We start from the raw sequence: 20,923 nt of genomic DNA on the forward strand, positions 1-20,923 counted from the left end.
TCTGCCTCTCTCTCTCTCTCTCTCTCTCTCTCTCTCTCTCTCTCTCTCTCCCTCTCTGTCTCTGTCTCTCATGAATAAATAAATAAAACCTTTTTTTAAAAAAGGTAGAATTAGCTATTTATTACCCTACAGCATTTTAGTTGTCTTCATGTTTGTAGACCTAGTTTTCAGATCTACCTTTTCAGCTTAATTGAAATGATTTTTCACCATCCCTTGCAACCATAAAAGAGCCTAGAAATATTCATGCATCCTTCATATTTTTCCCTAGCGTCCTACAGCCAAAGAACTTCTGAAACACAAATTCATTGTAAAAAATTCAAAGAAGACTTCTTATCTGACCGAACTGATAGATCGATTTAAGAGATGGAAGGCAGAAGGGCACAGTGATGATGAATCTGATTCGGAGGGCTCTGATTCGTATGTACAAATCATTTAATTTTTATGTAGGTAGCCCATTCTAATATTGCCTATCTTTTAACTAGTATCTGTTCTGCTTTCTCTAGCATAAAATATAAACCTTATTTTAAAGTTTTACTGTAGAAACCGTGAAAATCTTTTAAAATCACAGTCTGTGGAGTACAATGAATTTGGAAGCAGCTTTTTTTCTTAGAAGTGCATTGCTCTAGTTTTAAATGGTCTCGGTCTAACCCCTAGTGGATACTTGAGTATATTACAAAATTTTGGAATATGATTTGAGTAAAAGTGATTTATTAGTTTGCCCAAAGTGATAAGGGGCTATGTCTTTTCATACTTTGGGGGGAACCTGCAAAATCCCTCTGGAGGACTGACCTCCAGGCCTTTCCCACCCCTTGCCCATGTGCTAAACTGTGATCAGACTAATATATTTAAATATTCGTTTATGTATGTTTTGTAGCCCCCCTAAAAAAGTTACACTGTTTTTTTAACTGCAGCATTTACATTGACATCTTAGATTCTAAGCCTATAACTTAATTTAGACTAGGGAAGTCTGTAGGTTACACGAGAATTTACCCATCCACTGGTCAAATTGGCACAAAGGCAATACCAAATTTCTTTAGCTAATACTCTCAGTGTCCTGCATTTATTTCAATTACCCTATCTTTGAAAAGAATAAGAACTACCAGGATGATTTTTATACCCTGTTGTAATGGTTTGTTGGCTGTGGCTGCCCGTGCAAGTAGCCCATGGAACTTTAAAGGAGAATCAAAAACCACACTGCAGAAGATCCTGATCCAGCCAGTGGGGATTGGTGGGGGCAGGGCTTTTTCTATGTGGGAAGAGGTCTCCATGTGTGATTTTGATGCATACTTATGAGTTGAGGACCACAGCTCTTCTTCAATAAATTATAGTATCTACCTGAAACTGAGATCAAATGCTTTTTTACAGTATAAATTTTTTTATATATTGGAACAACTCTTCAGAGTCTAGCTGAATTGATTTGGCATTTTCACCAAGCTGAATTATTTAGGAACTTATATTAGTATTTTGGGCCATCTCTTTAGGGAGTCCACCAACAGAGAAAATAATACTCATCCCGAATGGAGCTTTACCACCGTGCGAAAGAAGCCTGATCCAAAGAAGCTACAGAATGGGGCAGTATGTGCATGGAAATAGTCACTTCCTCTTGATAGACTGTTGGACTAATGTAGTGAGATTATGATAGCCAAAAATTATTAGAATTTAATACCCCTAAATGTCCGTGTACCTCACTGTGTCCTTAGTATGCTTCATTTGCCATTAGTTTTAAGCTCATTAAGTAAAGGTCATGGGAAGTCATTGATATGGTCATTGGTATGTTTTAAAATGCATTTTACCTAAACATGCATGAACCCAGTGGAATCGTGGATATCTATCATAATCAATGGTGTGTGGGTGGGAATAAAGCATAGAGGCATGAGTTACGTTGGGTTTTTTGGGAGGGAGGATTCAAATTAGTGCTCACTTGTTATAGAATAAGAAAAACATTACTGTTAATTTCACATGTGTAATCTATATTATTTGTTCGAAGGAGCAAGATCTTGTGCAAACCCTAAGCTGTTTGTCTATGATAATCACACCTGCATTTGCTGAAGTAAGTATAGATTCATTAGCTTTGGATATCTATGTTAAGAAGTATAGTATTTTCAATGTTGTCGCTATTGATCTTTCTCAGCTTAAACAGCAGGATGAGAATAACGCTAGCAGGAATCAAGCCATTGAAGAACTTGAGAAAAGCATTGCTGTGGCTGAAGCCGCCTGTCCTGGCATCACTGATAAAATGGTGAAGAAATTAATTGAAAAATTTCAAAAGTAAGCTTGACATGTCATTTAAGAAATAATTTTGACATTTTCTGCTGGATGTAAGTTTATGGTGCAGTATCATGACCTTGATTTGGTCATTTCAACTATTCCTAATTATTCAGTCACTTCTCAATAGTTGCATGTTTTAAAACTGTGTTGTTTGTTGGCCCATCTTAAACATGAGCTTCTGGCATGACAAGGTACTTTTCCACTGAAAGAAATGGCCTGTGTTGGTTATTTTTCTCCTTCACCTGGTAGTAGGAGTACAGACAAAAGGTCATGGAGCATATTTTGATTTTGGGCCCTTGTAAATACCATTTAGGAATGCTTTTGTTCTTGCCACTACCCTCATCACACTACCATTCACATCATTTCCAGTGCTAAAGTTCTTACATTTAGCCCCCGTAAAAAAGCTAAGGGAAGGATTTTACTTTTTTAAAAAGATTTTATTTATTTATTCATGAGAAACACACACACACACACACACAGAGAGAGAGAGAGAGAGAGAGAGAGAGGCAGAGACACAGGCAGAGGGAGAAGCAGGCTCCATGCAGGGAGCCTGACATGGGACTTGATCCCAGGTCTCCAGGATCACGCCCTGGGCTGAAGGCAGCACTAAACCGCTGAGCCAACCAGGCTGCTCGGGAAGGATTTTAGATAGAGGAGGTCAGCGAAAACTGCAAATGGTCCTTAGGATTGACTTTAGTTTCCACACTGTCTTGACTTGGTGGTTTACCTTTGTTCCCATTCAATAAAGTTCATGCATTTAATTTTTGAGTTCTCTTTTTAAACAAGACTTTCATATGCATGCACCTGGCTCCAACAGGTTATAAAGCAATACTAATTCTAGTCTCAATCCCAATCATGTTGCTTATCGGCACATCTTTCACTTTGTTTGTATTTGTGATGCCACTGGGATTAAGTTGAAGCGAATTATATAGCCTGTAAAATCACACATTCTCATAGACATTCTATCTGATGAAGCCAATTTGTACTCGCACACTAAAGCTCTTCTTCAAAACCCCTTAGATGTTCATGGGCAATGTCCCACTTTTTTTCCAATTTACAAACAAATCAATTAGAGGTTTGTAAAATCAGATACGAAAGGGATTTTGTTTTTAAGCGGGCTCCACTTGGGGCCTGAGATCAAGACCTGAGCTGAGGGACACCTGGGTGGCTGAGCATCTGCCTTTGGCTCAGGGCGTGATCCCAGGGTCTGGGATCAAGTCCCACATCAAGATTCCTGCAAGGAACCTGCTTCTCCCTCTGCCTGTGTCTCTGCCTCTCTCTCTCTCTTTATCTCATGAATAAATAAATAAAATCTTAAAAAAAAAAAGACCTGAGCTGACTTCAGGAGTCAGGTGCCTAGCTGACTGAGCCACCCAGGCACCCCTACAGAAGAGATTTTTGAACTTGTTTATATTTTAGTGTCTACCTGATGAGATTCAGTAAAAGAATTTAGTTTGCTAAATCAGTACCTTCATTGCAGAGTTCATACAGGTAAGAAATATAAACATGCATAGTTATATATCAGTTTTTCTTCATTTTATAGGTGTTCAGCAGATGAATCCCCCTAAGGAACTTCCTATTATTGGCTTCTATTTCATACGGACCCAGAGAAACCCACCAAAGCTACTCCAAGCTTAAGAATGCATAACTCATGAGCTCCATGTGCCTTTTGGATATTTGCAACATTGAAGATTTGGAAGAAGCTCTTCAACTATTTTGTGATGGTGTTTATCATTTTATATTTTAAAGAGATTATTTTATAAGGAATAACTTTTAAATACTATAGTTTCACCTGTATTCTACTAAATGTCGAGATACAGTTTTGCTTTTAGGTATCATTATTACTTAAGTTACTGGGATGAATACCTTTCATATTTTGATCTCTAGTTAACTGTACACTCATCAAACATACAGGTTTTTCAGAGTCATCCTAAATAGTCAATGTTTGTAAATCATTAAGCCTCAAACATTTTTTTTTAAAGAAAACACAAGCATATCCTAAAAATGACTATTGGTGGGGAGGGGAAACAAGTCATACCTTCTTAAACAGAAGTTTTTAATAAGCTCTTTGAAATGAAACCTGAAAAGTATTGACTCCTTCTACCAAGTTGGGATGATCTTCCAGGCAGCTCAAGGACAATCCCATTTGAGAGCCCTGTGTTTGAAGCATTTATAGGCAACATGTAGCAACAGTTACCTCTTGGTGTGCAGTATTTACCTTCTCTTGTAGAAGAGGCAGTTAACCCTTATTTAATATGGTTGGAAATTTAAAGCAATACTAATTAGCCAAGGATGGGTTTTTGGCAATACTGGAGGAATTTGTCAGGCTTCGTTTTTAAGATCTTCAACTCATATTGCACATTATAGCTTGGATTTGGGGAGCTTAAGTAAAAACTGATAACCATGTGATTAAATACCTGATCAACAGGTATGAATATAACTTGCACCAGCATATTTTCCTCATGGTAGTGAGATGTCCTATAAACTATTTATACATTTTGGTTCTTCATAATTATCCAGTACATAAACATCATTTGTTCATTTTTGAAAGGGTATTTAAATAAGAATTTTCTAGTTCATATGAAAATAACCATAGTACAGGATGATCTGTGTCCGTACAAAGTTAAGGTAGACTGTACAGTTAATTTTCAGTCATATTTATGGTACTGTTACATGGGTAATATCTTTTTTCTTTTTAAGCCCAGTATATATATTATGCTTGCCTAAGTTCTGAACTGGGGCTATATTTCAGTAGTTCTAGAATTATTGATATTAATTTGTTTTGGTAGTTAATGTTTGTTGTTTGGATCTACACAGTTTAATTTTTGCACAGAAGTAATTTCTTAAAAGTCTGAATAATTGCCAAATATTAGGAAAAAAAGGTGTTCTTCGAGTTAAGAATACAGTTTTTTGTCAAAGTGGCCATTACCTCCTCTTCTTCTGTAATAATACAGACACTTGAATAAGTCGTGGTCATGTCATATATGCCAAGAAAGTTCTTTTCATCAGTGCCTATACTGTAACAATTACTTTTAATGCATTGTATTTTGAAGGAATGGTTCAGTTGAAATTTTCACCTGCCATGTGACTGAAACGCAATTCCACTTTATAATCTATAGAGGCCTAGAAATAATTTTGCAACTCATATCATGGGTTGGATGAATATTTTTGTAAAAGCAAAAGCAACAAGTTTATAAATGGATTATTTGAAACTTTACAACACAGTTGCGTCATGAATAGGAATTAATATTGCTTATTCATTAGAGTTATAGTCCTGTAAACTGTTTCTAGGTGAAGCATACTCCAGTGTTGTGAAGGGTTTAAAAATAAATATTTAAATTTCATGGTCCTCAGTGTTCGTTTTCTTGAGCCGGGGGTATGGTGCGGGGTTTTAATTGTTTGAAATTTTGTCTCCTCTGCCCTCTAATTTGTTGTTGGAACTTTAATACCAGTGTCTCCATTGGAAAGTAAAAGATGTTCTTCAGATTTAAACATTGATTATACGTACAGTGCATATATGTCCCCCTGTCCTGACAAAATTATTTGATAGAATTCCCTTTCACTCAGAAATGCCCTAGGTTGGACAATATGTTGTGTGGTAACCCTAACTATAGTTTTATTGGGAAATTGTATACAGATTTGAACCCTTTAGTTCTTTGGGGAGAACAAATTTCACAAAGACTTCCAGAAGTTGATATGAGAAATAGCATATAAGCCCAAATGGAGATGCCTGGGTGGCTCAGCAGTTTAGTGCTTGCCTTCAACCCAGGGCGTGATCCTGGAGTCCCAGTACTGAGTCTCACATCAGCCTCCCTGCATGGAGCCTGCTTCTCCCTCTGCCTGTCTCCGCCTCTCTCTCTCTCTCTCTCTCTCTCTCTGTCTCTCATGAATAAATAAATAAAATCTTTTTTAAAAAGCCCAAACGAATTTGAGTTCTTCCTTAAAAAAAAAAAGCTGAAGATGAACTTAGTATAGCTCTGAGGATCTATAGGATTAACATACAGGTGACTGGGCTTCAATATATTCTTATTATTAAATTGCTTTTCTACATTTGTGTGACTGGATAAGATTCCTGGAGCAGTGAAGAATTGCTAGAATGTGGGAAAGGGCTAGGGAGAGGTATATTAAAAGGAATTTTTCTGTTAGGACTAGAAGAGTAAGAACATGACACAGACATATATAATTTGTTTTGTTTTGTTTTGTTTTGTTTTGTTTTCTTATGGGGCGCCTGGGTGGCTCAGTCAGTTAAGCAAGCATCTGCCTTCTGCTCAGGTCATGATCCCAGAGTCCTAGGATCAAGCCCTTCATGGGGCTCCCTGCTCAGTGAGGAGTCTGCTTCTCCCTCCCCCTCTCTCTCTCTGCTGGTACTCTCTCACTCTAATATAAATAAATCATTTCAAAAAATAGCTTTCTTATTGCATCATTTCTTTGAAGTTAGTACCTAACATTATCTTGTAAAAATGTTGTACTTAACATTGAAATCAATAAACAAAGTGCTCAAGTGGAATATTATACCTTCCGGGGGGAATAGTAGGAAAATTCTGAATCTGAATGGGTCAAGAGTAGAATCATACTTCATGAACTCAGTCTGGTTTTAGCACTATCCTTATCCTTTTGCTCATTAGCTACGCCACAATTCTACCACTTCTCCCTCCCTGACTCTCCATTTTCATCTGCCTCCTTCCTTTTTCTTTCTTTTTTTCAGTAAGATTTTATTATTTATTCATAAGAGACAGAGAGAGGGAGAGACACAGGCAGAGGGAGAAGCAGGCTTCCTGCAGGGAGCCTGATATGGGAATCAATCCCAGAACCCCAGGATCATGCCCTGAGCCGAAGGCAGGCACTCAACCGCTGAGCCACCCAGGCGTCCCCCTCCTTCCTTTTTCTTACTAACTGTCCCTTCCCTTAGTAATAGACCAGAACCAATCATTTCTGAAATTGACTAAAACAAAATGAAGATCATATTTGCAACTTTTCTTTAAAAAATGGATTTCCATCACTTTTTTAAAAAAAGAATTTATTTATTCATGAGAGACATAGAGGCAGAGACACAGGCAGAGGGAGAAGCAGGCTCCCTGCGGGGGCCCCAATGTGGGACTTAGTCCCAGGACCCCGGGATCATGCCCTGAGCCAAAGGCATATGCACTCAACCACTGAGCCACCCAGGTGTCCCTCCATAACTCTTTATCAAAATACTATTCATCTCATCTCCTTTCCTACATACATGCAACAAGATATGGGGGGAAAAGTCTTACAGGAGAAAGTAGATAAACTAATAAGTTAACTTCTGTCACTACAAACATACATAGTTAAGAGTAGAGAAGTAATAGGTCAAACATCATATCTTCATCAAGCATATATCCTAGCATAAGAAATTGATTAATTCACGAATTTCCAGGGTTCAGAAGTCTTCCAAGTCCTAGATGCATTATAAACTTGTATTCTGATGAGAGGATCTATGCCACCATCTCCTTCTGAGGTACAGGAGGGCCATGCTCCCCCTAATATATGTTATAAAAATTGAAGTCTTTAACACACGACAGGGCCATTTTTACTGGAACCTTTAGTCACAGTATGATTTAAAAACAAAATGACCAACACAGTCGCAATCTAAATCACTAAAGGACATCAGAGGCCAGTGTCATGCCAACTCATACTGTTACCATTATTCAGTGTTCCAGAGCCTGAAGTTCATGGATAATGTCTCTGTAGGAAAAGTATAATGGAGATGACAAATAGCCACCTTGCCCCACCACAGTGCTTTTGAGAAGAGGGTATGTTCCAGAGTCTCTTCAGAGGAAACTGAAGAGGGGAGTTTGAGGAACAAGGCAGCAGCTGGATCTTTCATAAGCTAGGTGCCCAAATGTAGGAGATCCCCTTAATACCAATGAACAGTAACTAAGAAAATTATTTGTGCCCAAGATTCCTTCTTTTTTATCCAAGTTAGCAACATGGTACTGGCCCAGAAATGTTCAGAGTTCACATTTTTAAGCTACAAAGTAATTATATGGTTTTAGCAAAGTCCTGTCTTCAGCAGTTGGTGTATTGAAAGAAACACCTTCATCCTCTTCATCGAGCTGTAGGCTGCCAGAAGATAAGCGGATTCTGGCCATGGGCGACCGTGTTCCTTTGCCATACAAAGAGTAGTAGTCTGGTTTAAGAATTTCCGATTCTGAATCACTGGATTCACTACCTATGTACCTTTCTGCTGCTCCCTGATCTGTTAAAACTGTTGGAAACCCCTGCTCTGCAAACATATATGTAAAAAGGTCAGCTTTACGACTCAGAGTAGGACAAGGTCCTAAAGGTCTATATTCAGACCCAAAAGGAAAACGGATAGTTTTCATGTCTGATTGGCTCTGGGATCGTTTTGGGGTTTGCTCTTGAATGCTATATGCAAATGCATCTTCTGAATTTGCCTCCTCCGCCTCCAGATCTACGTTGATGTTGCTCTTACCAGTAGTCCTGGCCGTGGCTTCTTGGAGTTCTTGAAAGTCTTGTTGGAAGCTCTTCATTCTGACATTCCTTGGGCTTCTTTTGGCTGGCTTCATTGTAGTGGACTCCAAACAGCTGTCTGGCCTGTCATTTTCCTCTGCCATGATTGGAGACCGTCTGGGCACCTGGGGTGGTCTGTCCACATAAAAAAAGACTTGAGGAGGCATAATGTCGACCTGCTGACCAGTACAAGGGATATAGGGCACATCTGTGTACGTTAGCTGCCTTGCTGGACTCACTTTGCTTGCAAGGCCAGAAGACGTGCTCATGAGATTGTCAGCAAACTTAGAGCTTGGTTGGAAGGAGCTCAGAGGACTCCTTTCCCCAAAGTAGTCTCTGGGATCCGGGTCAGTACTAAAGACAGGGTCTGTATAAATAAAAGGGAAAGAGGAACTGCTCTGGGACTGATGTAGCAGTGTCAGATCCACCTCTGGTTTGGAACACTCCAGCTCGGCGGCAAATGTCACCTCCACCGCTGAGTTTCTCCTCCTGCTGTCAAGCACTGGCTCTGACGCGTGCACTCCATTCACGTTTCGGTAGTACCCACCGCCATATGCTAGCCTCAAATCTTCCACCTTGGGAGAGAGGACATGTTAGTGAAAGAAAAGAAAAGCCATTTGGTTGGGGTGGTGGCAGGGATCTAAACTAGCCTTCAATTTCACAAGGGTATTTTTCACAAGGTCATTTCCACCCATGTTCTATTGATGAATATATACAGAGGAGGAAATAACATGTACCATATCTCAATCCATGTGCTAAAAAAATGCACATGACAGTCTCCTTTCTCACTGCCATTCCACTCCCTGCCTCTGAGTTCTCCAGGTACTTTGGCCAGCATGGTATCTCAAGCAGTGTGGTTTATAAATAAGCCAGGGGGTCTCCCTTCTGGTTCTGGCTCTGTCATGTGACCTAACCTCCCTGCATAAAATGGTGGGCTAAGAGTGGCACGGGAGGGTCATATGTTAGATGGTAACTTCCAGCATTATATTTCCGTAATGCCTTTGAGATTAAAACTGCCTATGATTTGAAGACATGAGAGTTTGTGAGACCTATAATTATTTTTTTTAGAAAGAACAAAAGAAAAATAATTTACATGGTTAATGCTATAAATCTTAAATGAAGCCATCATCTCAGTTCCAGGAGAACATCCCTTTGTTCTTAAATTAAGTGACAAAATTACACAGCAAGAGTACTTTAAAACGTTAACCCAAGACCCCGGAGCTTCCTCAGAGCCTTAGCATTTTTAATTAGGTAAAAAAGAAGAGCTTTTAGTTTCAAAAATACAAAGCCACAGAAATTCATTGGGATCCGCATTTTTGCACGATGTTAGCAATCCAAATTGCAGTTTAAAGATATGCCAGATCCTTTCAATCCATAAGGTACACACCAGTGGTAATTTATTAAATGGTCTTCTATTGGCTGGGAAGACTAGCTGACAGACCTCCTGAGGAGGCTTGCCTACTCGAACAGAGCTGCCTTTTTGCACACCGGGGAGATTCTGGCAGAATCAATTCCTAAAAGCATTTGACATGTAGATGCATTACATCTATCTAAAGAAGAAGGGATTTTCAGAATCCTTACTTGTTTTGACACATCAGAGAGGAGGTCCGGTGAGGACCTGCACTGTCGTTCATGGTACTGAGATGGGTAATGTTTCCTGAAATCCCCAAAGAGAGAAGGAATTGAAATGGTCTTCAGGCACATACAGAATACATAGAATCTCTACATTCATCTTAATATCAACATGACAGAGAGAGAGAGAGAGAAAAGCATATACCTTTCAAATGGTAAGCTCCTCAACCTCCCTTTCTTTCCATATTCCAAAAGCTGCCGTTGGGTTCTTCCACTATGAAAAAGAATGAGTTCAACATCTTATTAACATCACTCATAATCCAGTAGGCTACTCAACCTCCAAAGCATCATCTACTGTTTTTTTAAGAATTTATTTATTTATTCATGAGAGACACACAGAGAGAGAGGCAGAGACACAGGCAGAGGGAGAAGCAGGCTCCACACAGGGAGCCCGAGGTGAGACTCGATCCTAGGACCCCAGGATCATGCCCTGGGCCGAGGGCAGGCTCTAAACCGCCAAGCCACACAGGCTGCCCAATCTACTATTGAAGTCAAGAGTCTGCGTGAATGACATAGGCCATGAATCTTTGGCCATCACAGGAACCGTACCACCTGCTCTTCGAAGGAAGTATCAGGCCTAGAGCAACCTCAAATACTCAGAACCCAGATGATTTTTAAAAGCTTCGAAACAGGACTCATCACAGTTAAAATTCTGGCCTTGAGGGATGCCTGGGTGGCTCAGTGGTGGAGTGTCTGCCTTTGGCTCAGGGCCTAATCCCGGAGTCCCTGGATTGAGTCCCACATCAGGCTCCCTGCATGGAGCCTGCTTCTCCCTCTGCCTATGTCTCTGCCTCTCTTTGTGTCTCTCATGGATAAGTAAATAAAATCTTAAAAAAAAAAATTCTGGCCTTGAAAACAAATTGACTTCCCTATAAAGGCCTCTTCCCTACCTGCAACTTTATACACAATTTCTAATAAGGCTATTTATCTGGTTTCCCAGTTCCTGTCAGAAGAAAAACAGCTAATGAAACAGTAAAAGATGTTTGCTCCAGCCAGACATATGCCAGCAGAGAAAACCAGCTGACGGCTGAGAGGAACACAGGAGCCAAAAAAGAAATCACACACAAAAATAATAAAACCCCCAAAGTATGAGCCATTTATCACTGGGGTGCAGGGACTGACACACCCCCACACACCCTGAGGCCATCCCTGTACTACAGCTGCCTGCAGAGGATAATAAGTGGTTTATAATAACTCAGATCATTGAGAAAAGGGCAAGGTATGCTCAGTATCATCTGTTCAAGAAGGCGGGGATTTGTAAAATCCATTTTGGAAAGATTCCATCAAAAATATGTATGTTTTTAAGATCTCAGGTCTTACTGAGGCGGGCTTCCACTATTTGAAAATCCCCTGTGGGAAACATTCTATTAGAAGGTTTTTGTTTTTTGTTTTGTTTTGTTTTTTAATCTTAGCTAAGAGTTTTGAAAGCTTATTCCAAAGAATTCCTAGGCTGGTGTGTTTGAGTAAAAACGAGATCTTGTTTTGACCTTACTTCCATTCCTCTAAAGTGTTGGCTGCCGTGAGGAGCCTCTGCCGCCATATTGCTCAGTGTTCTGTCTCCCTTAGCTCCTCCAGAGCTTTCTCCCCACCTGTCTTTCGCCCAACCACCACCAAATGGATGTTGTTGAGTTTTCCTTTCCGTGGCTTGCATGTAAGTTGTGATATACGGAAAAGAATAGGTTCATTAAAATACATCTTCTCAAATAGCGCAAGTCCCCCCCCCCCCCATCCTTGCCAATATTCTAATCTAGCCCCTTAACTAGAGGGTGCTGCCCTCCTCCCGTATCCCAGTAAGGAACTATTGACCTAAAGTGTCACACAGAGAAGGAGTAATAAAGGGGACTACCCTTAAAGGGTTATTGGATTATTGCTTCTAGAACTCAACTCTTCCCTATTGCATTCCACATTGCTGAAAAGAAGTTGTGTGTATAGTCTGCGTATGTGCGATACTTCATTACCTATAGCGGAAACTGGAACCCTTGCTGCACAGTAGTGTTTTGGGCTTTGATTTGGGCTCTTCAGAAAGTCTGAAGAAAGCATGGTACTCCACACAGGTCTTCCAGAAAGCCTTGCAGGCATCTCGGCTGGCCATGGTGAACTCCAAGGTGTCCTTGCACAACACCTGTGTAAACCAATTTCCATCAAGCCAAACATCCTTAGAGAATACCAAAGAACTTCGAATCCCAATGCTTTCCAAACTATTGGTCCAGGGGCCCATGCAGCTTCTGATTTTCCACTTGGCTCCCTACAGTCTTCACACCTACTAAAACCAAACCATTGGCAACGTTCCGAGGAACAGACAGGGCCACTGCTCAAAAACGGAGCATTCTCTGAGAAGCCAATCTTGCTCTGCAGCTCCTGCACCTCAAACGCTTTTTTACCCCCTCTTCTCTGCCAGGAACATTTTTATGAAGTTGTAAATTAGGTTAAAATGAACATCAAAGGGCATCCTTTCAAAGTGAGGAGAAGTTATAAATGACCAACAGGAAACAGGGGGAGGGGCAGGAGACGATTTCCTTACAGATGGTAGGCTTTATAGGATAATTACCCATATAGGAGTCTTTTTTAACATACCAGCTAGAACACTTCGTCCTCCTATCTTGCCTTGTTCTATGAGCTCTGTATTGCTCACTTAGCATATTCTAATCTTCTCTAGGGGAGCTTACACTTCCAAACCTAAAGTTCAAATTTTTCCATCCCCCTACCCACTACATTACCCCCATTTGCCCATGCATGCATGCAGCCCTGTTTTCTGCTAAGTGCCCCCCCTTCCCTCATTCCAGGTTCCTGCATGCAGCCCTGGGCCACTCCATGAGCTTCACACTAGATACAGTCTCCTGGACTGCTCAAATGAACACATTTAAAAAAAATATTTTATTTGGGATGCCTGGGTGGCTCAGCAGTTGAGTGTCTGCTTTCAGCTCAGGTCGTATCCCAGGGTCCTGGGATCGAGTCCCACATCAGGCTCCCTGCATGGAGCCTGCTTCTCCCTCTGCCTATGTCTCTCTGTCTCTCATGAATAAATACAATAAATATATAATAAATATAAATATAAAATATATGTTTAAAATATATAAATTAATAAATATAATAAATTGTAAATATAAATAAATGTTTAAAAATATAAGAAATATAATAAAAACCAGTTGTGACTTGGTGGGAATTGCACACATGCACAAGCAAATAGAAGTGCTGTTCTCTCTGCTTAGACCCACCAGGAAACCCAGTTAAACTGTGCTTCCCTCCTGGGTTTATTGCTGAGCCTATGGACTCCTTGGAAAGGGCCTTGCTTGACTTCCTACTTATTCTCTGTTCTTTGATGTGTCTAACTGCACCTTGCACTCCACCAGATGCTAAAAGACCAGACTGCCTGCAGAGAGGGCTCCATTTGAGAATGAACCTGGTAATCAGCCTCTTACCACTTTCAATATTTATTTTTTTTAATTTTTTTAATTTACTCATGAGAGACACAGAGAGAGGCAGAGACATAGGCAGAGGGAGAAACAGGCTCCCTGCAGGGAGCTCAATGTGGGACTCAGTCCCAGGACCCCGGGATCATGACCTGAGCCAAAGGCAGATGCTCAACCACTGAGCCACCCGAGTGTCCAATCAAATGAACGCTTTTATGTAAGACTAGGATCCAGAGAATGAAGCCCAATCTACTGGGCTAGAATGAAGCCTAATATCCCGTAGGTCGAAAAATGAAAACATTTTTCACTTCCTTAATAGTCACAAAAAACATCTTTTCTAGCACCTTTGTCTTACTCTGTACAATGCAGCCTTGACCAGTAATAGATGCTTTCGCTTGATCTACACCCACACTCCCCCACATCCTGCTTTGGCAAATAGGTGTTCAATTATTTGGTATGTACTCCATGTTCAGTTATTTTTGTTTAAGGAAAGGAGATGAAAATATAAAATGGGGCAGATCGCATCAAATAAATATGTCCATAGTCCTAGATCTGGTCACTTCCATTTGACTTATCAAATCCCTGTGGTGGTGGGGGGGTGGTTTTTAAGGAGACTTGTCTTTCATTTCAGCCACCCCATTTTCCTACTAGTTTATTCATTCTGAATTGCCAATAGGATTTCTTGGTGTTTTGCCTCAAGTAATATGACTAACACTCTGGTTTATTTATGTAGAGGCAAAAGAGGGAGTCCATCACCCCTCAGCTTTCACCACTCACATTCAAGCCATTTGCTGAAACAACCAAGAAATCCCAAGTGAACGGAAAGTAAAAGAATTTATTAGAAAGCTACTTACCAAGATGTTGGCATGAAGTTTGATGAGAAAATGCTTTCTCTTAAAACTCAACTTGCGGATTTTAGCCCAGTTGAAAGTATTGATCTTTGTATTTCCCTGTAATGACATGCATGGCAGATTTCAAGGTGAATGACAGCACAAGTTGGTTTGGAATACAATGAGAACCCATTAGAAAACATGCTTCATGACTGGGACCATCCTACCTCTCGTACAGACTGATCCTGTCATACTAGGTAGAAGCTGAATGTCATACTTGGTAGAAGGTAGAATGCCAAGAAGGCATTCCAGGTGGGGCATAGGGCTGCTCTGAAATACAAGCAAGAAGGGGTAGGGCCAGGAAAGTTTTCTAGCCCAGATAGGGAGACCAAGGGAGGAAGGGATGACTATAGTAGCTTCTCTAATTCCACCCCCTTTCTATGTTTCCAGATTCAACTGCCACCCTATTTACTTAAACATCTTCCAGGGCCCCTTACTGCATGTATCATCAAGTCTAAATACTTTTGGCTGAGGTATCCTTGCTTCAGCTGTATTGAATATCCATCTGGCCTTCTATCCCACTGATTCTAGAAAACACTCTTCCATCCAATCCAGTATCTTCCCTCCCAGAGGGCTCTTCATTTTCCTTAGCCAGAATCACCTTCCCCATAGTCAAGCTGTCCTGCCAGTCTGGTAGCACCCCTTCTAAAATATTCTGTATAACTATCCATTTCTAACTCCTCTGAACTCCTTTGGCTCTCCTGGACTGCCCAAACCATTTAGCTTTTTTTGGATGGTTGGTTGGTTGGTTGGTCAGTCGATTGCTTGATATTTGTTTATCACATGGCCCAAAAATCAAATGTATACAAAAAATATATGCATCGAGAAGTCTCACTCCCACCACTGTCCCACCTCTGTCCCTCTGTACCCACGTATCCATTCTCTATAGGAAGCTGCATTTTTTAGTTTGTTATGTATTCTTGTAGTGCAACTTCAGGTAAGTATGACGGATTAGCTTTTGATTACTTACTGAGTGATATTGATCATTATTTCTCTGGTCTCTCCAAATAAATTGCTAGTATCTTAATGACAGGAGCCATAGGTCATGCTTAATGTTCATTTCTTATTGTGCCATCCTTTACCCTTCTCAGGGTCTTTGTGTGCCGTTTGTCTAGAATCCCCTCCCTCACCTGCCAATCCTATCTCTTTGGTTTTTTTTTAAGATTTTATTTATTTATTCATGAGAGATGCAGAGAGAGAGGCAGAGACATAGGTGGAGGGAGAAGCAGGCTCCCCACAGAGAGCCCAATGTGGGACTCAACCCCAGTACCATGGGATCATGACTTGAGCCAAAGGCAAATGCTCAACTACTGAGCCACCCAGACGTCCCCAACCCTATCTCTTTGATCTGGACAACTTCTGCAGGTCTTGGCTTAATTTTTTTTTACGTTTATTTATTTACTTATTTTTAGTAATCTCTACACCCAACATGGGTCTCAAACTCATGACCCTGAGATCAAGAGTAGCAAGCTCTTCCAACTGAGCCAGCCAGGCACCCCCTTAGCTTAAATGTTAAAGCTCTTTTCTCATGTGTTACCTTAGTACCCCATATACATTACATTTGTTTAAAATGACTTGTTTATTTTTTTAATAAATTAATTTTTATTGGTGTTCAATTTACCAACATACAGAAAAACACCCAGTGCTCATCCCATCAAGTGTCCCCCTCAGTACCCGTCACCCATTCCCCCCCCCACTCCCCGCCCTCCTCCCCTTCCAACACCCCTAGTTCGTTTCCCAGAGTTAGGAGTAAAATGACTTGTTTAATTGGCTGTCTTCCCCCTATTAGAATGCAAGGTCCATGAGGCACCTGGGTGACTCTGCCAGATGAGCAACTGACTCTTGATTTTGGCTTAGGTCATGATCTCAGGGTGCTGGGATTGAGCACCACGCTGGGCTCTACACTCAGCAGGGAGTCTGCTCGAGGATTCTCTCCTCTCCCTCTCCATCTGCCTGTCCCCTGCTTGTGTTCTTTTTCTCTCTCTCATTCTCTATCTCTCACACACACAAATAAATAAATAAATCTTTAAAAAAGAAAGACTTTGTAGAATACAAGATCCACGAAGTCAGGATCACTCCCATTTCCCTCTGCAGCTCTAGTATCTGGCACAAAATGGCTGTACAATAACCATACTGATGGGAGGATGAATGAATAGATTACTGCCCAACTCTGTAAATATATTCAAACCCAATGAATTGAACAGTTAAACCCAATGGATTTTATAGTGTGCAAATTATATCTCAGTAAACCTGATGTCATTTTTTTAAAAAAGAATAATGCAATACAAAACACATACAAAGTACTCAGTACACAAGTATTCTTTTTTTTAAGATTTTATTTATTTATTCATGAGAGACACACACAAGGAGAGAGAGAGAGAGAGGCGCAGAGACACAGGCAGAGAGAAGCAGGCTCCATGCAGGGAGCCCGATGTGGGACTCGATCCCAGGTCTCCTGGACCAAGCCCTGGGCCAAAGGCAGCACTAAGCCTCTGAGCCACCGGGCTGCCCGCCCACACAAATATTCTTTTACTGAATTTGGGCTGGGACAAATCAGACCAGCTATACCATTCCACGCTGTCCACAGAAGTACTTACACTGGAAGAGATAGCAACTAACACAATGGCCTCACTCCCCTCCCCTTTCCTTCCCCATTTGCTCCCATGCAGTAGGAAATGCCAAGGATCCATCCCAGGTTAGAGTGGAATGGGTCAAATTTCCTCCTAGGTGAACAGATATGCCTGTGACCCATTGGGTCTTTTGTCCACTTGTGTGGCTCTCATGCTGCAAAACTTAACAACCAGAAACATAAGAGGGCCTACATTCTTCTAGCCAAGTCTGCACCTGACCTGTTTGTGACTTACTTCAGTGCTCTCACTGGGTCCCTGTGGGTTGTTTCTGGATTGGGACAGGGTGAGTGCATTCTGTGTCACAACCTAAGCTTTTAGGGTGCCCAAATCCATATTCATATTTAGAGTCTAAAAGTTCCAAAGAGCCTCTTGATTTTGTCTCACCACCACACTGGCCCGATCTAATGTGTGAGCTCCTCAGAATCAAAACAGCCAGTCACAGACCACAAATGGAAACAAAACACATTGAAGGGAGAAGACTAACCCATGACATTCATGAGCATCCCCTCCCCCCTTTTGGTTGACCGAGGGCTGAGGTCACCACAGGAATGGACACCCGAGTCTGAGCTAAGGTCACCCCCAAATTGACAGGACTTTAAAGGAAAGAGTTTTTACCCGTAACACCAGTACTCCCATGTGAGCAACAGCCAGGTGGATCTGCATCCCTTCGCCGTCACTGGCGGGGTGGGGCCTGATGCCATACATATCAAGCTTCCTCGCTATATCCAGTAGCAGAATGTCAGATTCAGCTGGGCTCCTGCCACTGCCAAGGGAAAGAATTAATGAGCCTAATAAATGTAGCAAGAATGACACCTGCACCCAAAGGGCTCAGTGTGTTCCTGAGGCCGAAGCTTCTCTGACTTTAGGACTTGCTTCTAAGAGTCTGTCCCCAGCTTTCGTGTTCCTGCTGGTGGAAGCAGGTGCCAGCTGAAGTACTTACGTGTGCTTCTGATGAAATTGCATGATCTTGCTCTCTAAACAGTCTTGGTTTGGTAAGTACCGGGTCTGTGCCAGATGTTTCTTAGCTGTTTCTTCATGAAAGTCTCCCAGTTCTGCTGCATGAGAGAGAAGTGACATCCACATTAGCACTGAAGAGTTTAGTAATGGAGTTCCCAGCAGACCCCCTGACCTCCCCCAAATGGTCCTTTCTTTGCAGCCAATGTGGCCCTAGGCCCCCCACTCCATGCTTTATGTGGATTTATATTTTAGGATATGGAGGAACTAACTGGATCTTTTTCAAATCAGAAGCAGTAGGTTGTGGAAGGGGTAACTGGGTGATGGGCACTAAGGAGGGCACTTGATGGGATGAGCACAGGGTGTTATACTATATGTTGGCAAATTGAATTTAAATAAAATATTTTTTAAAGACAAAAAAAAAAGAAGCAGTGGGTTGCTATGAAGTCTCAGTATAGTCAATCACAGACACACTGTAGGTCTTAAAGGCTCCAGGATCACAGATGAATGTTTCATTAGTTCTTTCTTCCTCAGCCTGGTTATGATCTTTTTCTTCTCACCAGTCCCCATTATTGGTTGAAATGGGTGTCCCTCTCCCCTCAGATTCAAACGTAGAAGTCCTAAACCCCATACCTCAGAATGTGACTGTGTTTAGAGGTAGCCCTGTAAAGAAGAGGTTAAGTTAAATTGAGTCAGTAAGGTGAGCCCTAATCCAATCAGACTAGTGTCCTCATAAGAAAAGGAAATTTGATCCTGTGAAGAGACACCAGGAGTGCAGGTACACAGCGGAAAGAGCAGGTGAGGATGCATCCAGAGGGTGACAATCTGCAAGCCAAACAGAGAGGCCTAAGAAGAAAGCAAAGCTGCCAACACTCCAGTCTCGGATTTCTAGCCTCCAGAACTGTGAGAAAATACAATTCTGTACACTGGGAAATGAGTAAAACCCCAGCTATCCAGAATCCCCAGTAAATGAATCATTCTGGAAATCATTCTGGCTTTTCCAAATTACTGGCAGCTATCCCTGATCATAATCTACTCTTTTCTTGATCTCTCTAGTTTATTGTTATAAACATCTGTCATAACACAATGCCTATAAAGGTGATCGATGTATACAGGACTTATCTGCCCCTACAGTTAATGGATTCAAAATGTTTCAATTTCTGAATTACTGTGTCTTCTTTATAAGTTTTATGCCTTTTCCCTCTCCTCTCTGTCAGATTGATGTGAATCACTTCCTGGTTACTGACTTGCCCTGAAAAGTTCTCTGCCCTTGGTTCTAATTATGACTTCTAACTGACAACCTAGATATCCAAAACTGTTAGCATTTTATGAATTGTAAGAGTAAATACATTCTCCATGGAATCCTGTGACTAAAATACATAGACAAGGGGGACACTGATGTTGAGTGCTAGAAACTTACTTCCTTTTTACTCTTGATTTTTTATTACATTTTAGACAGGTGACACATTCATGACAGATGATATACATATATATTTTTTTAAGATTTTATGTTTTTATTTATTCAGAGAGAGAGAGAGGCAGAGACACAGACAGAGGGAGAAGCAGGCTCCATGCAGGGAGCCCGACGCGGAACTCGATCCCAGGTCTCCAGGATCACACCCCAGGCTGCAGGCGGCGCTAAACCTCTGAGCCACCCGGGCTGCCCTGTATATATATATATTAAAAGTTGCGTCATAATGAAAATCCTTATATAACAAGTTGTTTTTTTTTTTAAAGACCAAACCAAGGGCATCCCTGGTGGCTCATCCCCTCTGCCTGTGTCTCTGCCTCTTTCTCTCTCTCTCTCTCTCTCTCTCTCTCTCTCTCATGAGTGAATAAATAAAATCTTTTAAAAAATTAACTTAAAAAATAAAAAATAAAAAGACCAAATCAATGGCTTTTTAATTTTTTTTTGCCAAAATTGATAAATGTATAAATCTCATTAAAACACAAATGGGCCCATATGATTTCACTGATTAATTCTATCAAACATTCAAAGAAGATATGAAGACCAATTCTTCACATACTCTTCCAGAAAATAGGAGAAGAAATACTTACCAATTCATTCTATTAGGCTGGTATTACTCTGATACCCAAACCGGGCAAAATCATCACAAGGAAACTACATCTCAATATACCTCATGAATACAGAGGTAAAAATGCTCAACAAAATAAACTGAATCCAGCAACATATAAAAAGCATTATGCATCATGACCCAGTGGGATTTATCCCAGGATTGCATGATCAGTTCAACATGTGAAGATTAATTAATGTGATATAAAATGTCAATAAAATAAGGGACAAAAAATAAATTATCATTTCAAAAGATGCAGAAAAGCTTTGAAAAAAATCCAACACCATTTCATGATTTAAAAATAAAAACATCCAGGGGCACCTGGATGGCTCAGTCAGTTAAGCATCTGACTCTTGATTTCAGCTCAGGTCATGATTTCCAGGTTGTGAGATCAAGCCCTGCGTCTGGCTCCATACTGGGTGTGGAGCCTGCTTAAGATTCTCTCTCCCTCTCTCTCTGCTACTCTGAGCCTCCCTCTTTTAAAAAAATATAGTAATAAAACTTTTTTTAATCCAACAAACAAGGATTAGAAGGGAACTTCTTCAACCTGATAAAGGTTATCTATGAAA

The 20,923-nt window shown here is 40.9% G+C and overlaps 2 protein-coding genes across 2 annotated transcripts in view; one reads left to right on the plus strand and one right to left on the minus strand.

Moving 5' to 3' along the window:
• Positions 1-5,617, plus strand: part of STK26 (serine/threonine kinase 26) — a 57,224-nt gene extending 51,607 nt beyond the window's left edge. The window contains exons 8-12 of the mRNA XM_025983180.2: positions 269-417; positions 1,482-1,575; positions 1,988-2,050; positions 2,132-2,268; positions 3,812-5,617. Of these exons, the coding sequence (XP_025838965.1) occupies positions 269-417; positions 1,482-1,575; positions 1,988-2,050; positions 2,132-2,268; positions 3,812-3,836 (468 nt within the window). The 3' untranslated portion in view covers positions 3,837-5,617. The remainder of the gene's footprint in view (positions 1-268; positions 418-1,481; positions 1,576-1,987; positions 2,051-2,131; positions 2,269-3,811) is intronic.
• A 1,813-nt stretch (positions 5,618-7,430) lies between these two features.
• Positions 7,431-20,923, minus strand: part of FRMD7 (FERM domain containing 7) — a 52,013-nt gene continuing 38,520 nt past the window's right edge. The window contains exons 6-12 of the mRNA XM_025983188.2: positions 18,266-18,380; positions 17,941-18,088; positions 14,660-14,755; positions 12,354-12,517; positions 10,541-10,609; positions 10,345-10,420; positions 7,431-9,338 (exon numbers count right to left, since the gene is read on the minus strand). Of these exons, the coding sequence (XP_025838973.1) occupies positions 8,256-9,338; positions 10,345-10,420; positions 10,541-10,609; positions 12,354-12,517; positions 14,660-14,755; positions 17,941-18,088; positions 18,266-18,380 (1,751 nt within the window). The 3' untranslated portion in view covers positions 7,431-8,255. The remainder of the gene's footprint in view (positions 9,339-10,344; positions 10,421-10,540; positions 10,610-12,353; positions 12,518-14,659; positions 14,756-17,940; positions 18,089-18,265; positions 18,381-20,923) is intronic.

The sequence above is a fragment of the Vulpes vulpes genome, chromosome X (genome assembly GCF_048418805.1).
Source record: "Vulpes vulpes isolate BD-2025 chromosome X, VulVul3, whole genome shotgun sequence".
Classification (NCBI taxonomy): domain Eukaryota; kingdom Metazoa; phylum Chordata; class Mammalia; order Carnivora; family Canidae; genus Vulpes; species Vulpes vulpes.